Genomic DNA, 3,993 nt, shown 5'->3' on the forward strand with positions numbered 1-3,993 from the left:
CCCATTCCCTTCGTGTAAAAATCCTCTGAGGGGAGGCAGTGATGGACAGTAAGGATCCAATGACTAGGGTCCATGTCGGGGCCCTCCCAGCCATTGAATCCTCACAGCCATTCACCGCAGAAGATTTGAAAGCCCTTCCCTTCCCTTCTCGGTTAAGGGATGGTTTCAATACCACTTCTGGTGACAACGGTTGGTGTTCTTATTTTGGCTGGATCCTTCTCTAGACCCTTTCCAAACAATATGAATGTGATGGACATGTCAAAAGAAGTAACCTCAAGGAAGTCTAATATACGGTTTTTCTAATTGGACAAATGAATCTACATTTCCTATGGAGTAAATGAATCCCTTATTTCTGTTTGCTCTTTGGAAAACTGACCATGAACTGAAACCAAACATACCCATACATGCTAGAGCATCTCAGTTTTGAGAAAATACAAATGGACAGTTTCAATGTAACAATACATCTGACAAATGCCATGGACCATACATGTTTCAGTGATAACACAGCTATATTCAAGCGACTCACATTTTAGAGAACAAGAAGATGACCAATACATGCAAAAAAAAGGACATGCATTTTCCAAAAGGAAGGCAAAGCAATGTGTATGCAGTGACAACAGAGGAGAAAGTGAAACACCGCTGCGAGGATATCCAACTTCTACTTTGATTCCCATATCCATGCCCTTTTTTTACCTGGTGAAAGATCCATCCTGGAACTCAACAGAGACTAGTAAAAAGCCCTCCTGAAAAGGAAGGCAAAGCAATGTGTCTGCAGTGACAACAGGGGGAAAGTAAAACACCGCTGCAGAGGATATCCTACTTATACTTAAGCTACAATTCTGACATGGCTTTTATTAAGTGCAGATTAGTAGTTCAAAAGGAAGAAGCAACATAAAGCGTTCACCGGAAAAATGAAGCAATATCAGGTAACATTCACAAAGAGACAATGAACAAACTTCAGAACAAATTTAGAAACTAAAAATGCTGTAAACAAACTTATATTTGTATGTAACCACAAGTCACCCGATAGGGATTTATCCAGTGTATGATAAATTTAGTCCATTCTAATCCCGCAGCATACACACAACTAGGTACCTCTGTAGCCAGTTGTTGCCACTGACTTACATGCCCATACAATCTTTTACTAAACAACACATTTCAGAATAGATATCAGAGAAAACTTATTATATGGATCACACTAAACACAGTAGAAAACTTATTATATGGATCACACTAAACACAGTCCCAGGCCTGCATAATCCTACAGCTTTGAACCTGCTTCCTTGTCTAGAAACCAAGTTGTCTCCCCTTCAGGTGACACCATTTGAACAGGCAGCATATCAGAACTTTCACTATCATTACTAAGCGCTCTATGCACTGGACCAGCTTCAGCAGCTCCAACCACCACAAGTGCTATATAGGCAGATGAATTGATAACTGGAAAAGTGAAAGTAATCCTCTCTGGTGGTGGTTTCGGCGAGTCCTTAATGAAGGTAACCCATCGCTTCTTCTCATGCACAAGAGGATGCCGAGGGAACAGAGAAGCTACATGACCATCTGGGCCCATTCCTAATAGCATGAGATTAAATTTAGGAAACCCAGTAGTTGCTGACAAATCCACTACCTTGTTCTTTACCGACTCTTTAAGACAGGCTTCATAATCATCAGCAGCTCCCTCAGCAGACAATGCATCGTTGATGGCATAAATTTGACTGGGAGGGATTGGGACCTGCCATGTAAACATTAAAAGTAATGGCTGTGTTGAGAAAGCAACACACTGAAACTTGAGAAAATTACTAAAGCAATAGCAAGATATTCCATTTATCATAAAAATCCAAAGTAAATGTTCCACAAGTTAGAATGACTGAATGGTATGAGCTGAAGGCACTGAAAGGACACTGCAAAGATGAGCGGATGACCAAAACTGACTTGGGTTGAAGTCGTGAGGAAAAAGGAAAATTGCTCAATGAAGAATCACAATAACAGGTTAAATAGTCTGGGCCTGGTTAGATACTTAGATTTTCTATGGTCAAAAGCAAAGTTCAGTATTCAAACTGCAGTGAAAGACACCAAATAAGCAAACTATAATTACACGAAGGTTATGCTCTCTGTTGTAATTCCAACTAAGGTCCAGAAATTCATTTATCCTTGCCATGTTTTTCAAAGATTATAAGCTCAGCTACAAACGTGGAAACCTTGTAGCTCGGCATGCATACCTTGGACAGAAAACCATCATAAGCGAGTTTGTAGTTACTGTCCTCATGATCCTTAGGAACAACTCTCTCATCCAACCAGAAGACATGCCACTTCGCCCAATCAACCGAATCAACATAAGGAGGTTCTACTAATTTGCTGGAATACCAATTTTCCAAAATATCAAAAGAAGAAACAGAACCAAAATAAAAATACAGAACCAAATTTGTACAGCAAGAGTATTAAATGCAAAACAAATACTTACTTCATATATTTGATGAGATAACCCCCGGACAAAACTACACTGAAAGCCCCTCTCTCTTGAACAAACTTCTCTGACATAGCTGCGGTGTATTTCGCAAGAGAGACTGAGAGATCCTCATCAGCATCGAAAATATGTACCTTTGCTTTCCCTTTGGTGAACTCCATTTCCACCTCGATGGACTGTAATTTCCAGTTGAGTCAGTTAGAATCTGATCTTAGTGCCCAAAATGCTGAGCAAGAGCGGGAGTGGAGAGAAAGTACATGTGTGTCAAAATTAATTATTCTCTAAAATCAAGGGCGGCTTCAGAATGTGTCTATATGTATGATGTATTTACATATAAATAGACTATGAGCTTCAATGATTAAAAAAAATAAAATACGGTCAAAAGGTAGTACCCTCGGGCCTCAATGTTTGATCAATACGATTTTTAAGTTTAGAATTGTCCAACTAGGTCAAAAACAAAAAAAATCCGAACATACTCTTAACCAATAGAGTGGTTTGATTTAGAGTGCATTCTCAAACATTTGAGTTCGATGAGAACGTGAATTCCAGGACTGAGAGTAGAACGCCTCCCCTATGAGAAGAATTTGGCCACCAAGGTTGGAGTTTGAGATCATGAAGGAGATAGTATTCAATCAGCAATGAGAGGTTTTAGTGGGAACCAACCATCGGATTGTGATAATGTTAAGAGAAAATTGATGTTAAAAATAAAAAATAAGAGGACCAGTAGAACTTTAGTTGTTTAATCATTTCAAGAAGAAAATTGCAACATGAAGAGACAGAATTTCATTAAATTTCCACTTTGATCATAATTCAGGTCATAGATGAATTTCTTACAATTTTCATATATTTCAGGTCTCTATGAATGGCTTTCACTTTGCTTTCACGTCAAGTAAATTGGTTAACTCCCTCAGGAGCTTGAGGTCAAACAAGATTAGGACTGTTGTCATCGTTGTGATGCTCTGATCCATTTAGTCGATACCTTAATATGCCTGAATGATTATAGTAAAAAACTGTTGGAGTTTTAAGAGAACTAAATCCAAAAATGAAGATTGGTTGAGTGATTGACAACAAAATGGAAACCTTTGGGTGATCAAATATGGTAACAATTGCATTTGGTGCTTGATACAATAACCGCAGATTTGAAAATAACATCTGCTGAGTTTGTTTTAATACGAATCCAACATGAAGTTGGTTTGTAACATGGTGGAGGCTTATGATAGCCTTCACAGTTGGGGCAAACTCACTATGAAGTTGGATAGACATAAAACTGTTTCTTTTATTAATGGAAGCTAAACCCATAACTGGAGAAACCTTCTTGTTGAGTAGATGAAAATACCAGAATAATGAGCTGCAAACTAACTTTATTGAGACCTGGTAATCATCATCCATCATTATTTTTCCCATCTAAGATGACATAGATAGCCTAAATGCTCAGAACATAACTGAAAAGTCTCTCTGCAACATCCCCACAGTACACTAAACAGAGGGTAACAAAAAAATTGAAGAGAAAAAATATCTATCCTGTTAAAAAT

General features: G+C 38.3%; 1 protein-coding gene across 3 annotated transcripts in view; it reads right to left on the minus strand.

Moving 5' to 3' along the window:
• Positions 1 to 967: 967 nt before the first annotated feature.
• LOC122059737 (probable 6-phosphogluconolactonase 4, chloroplastic) overlaps positions 968 to 3,993 on the minus strand; it is a 10,801-nt gene continuing 7,775 nt past the window's right edge. For all 3 annotated transcript variants that reach the window (XM_042622757.1, XM_042622756.1, XM_042622755.1), the window contains exons 2-4: positions 2,459 to 2,637; positions 2,217 to 2,352; positions 968 to 1,729 (exon numbers count right to left, since the gene is read on the minus strand). In XM_042622757.1, coding sequence (XP_042478691.1) covers positions 1,262 to 1,729; positions 2,217 to 2,352; positions 2,459 to 2,622 — 768 coding nt within the window. In that variant the 5' untranslated portion in view covers positions 2,623 to 2,637 and the 3' untranslated portion in view covers positions 968 to 1,261. The remainder of the gene's footprint in view (positions 1,730 to 2,216; positions 2,353 to 2,458; positions 2,638 to 3,993) is intronic.

This window comes from Macadamia integrifolia, chromosome 13, assembly GCF_013358625.1.
Source record: "Macadamia integrifolia cultivar HAES 741 chromosome 13, SCU_Mint_v3, whole genome shotgun sequence".
Lineage (NCBI taxonomy): Eukaryota > Viridiplantae > Streptophyta > Magnoliopsida > Proteales > Proteaceae > Macadamia > Macadamia integrifolia.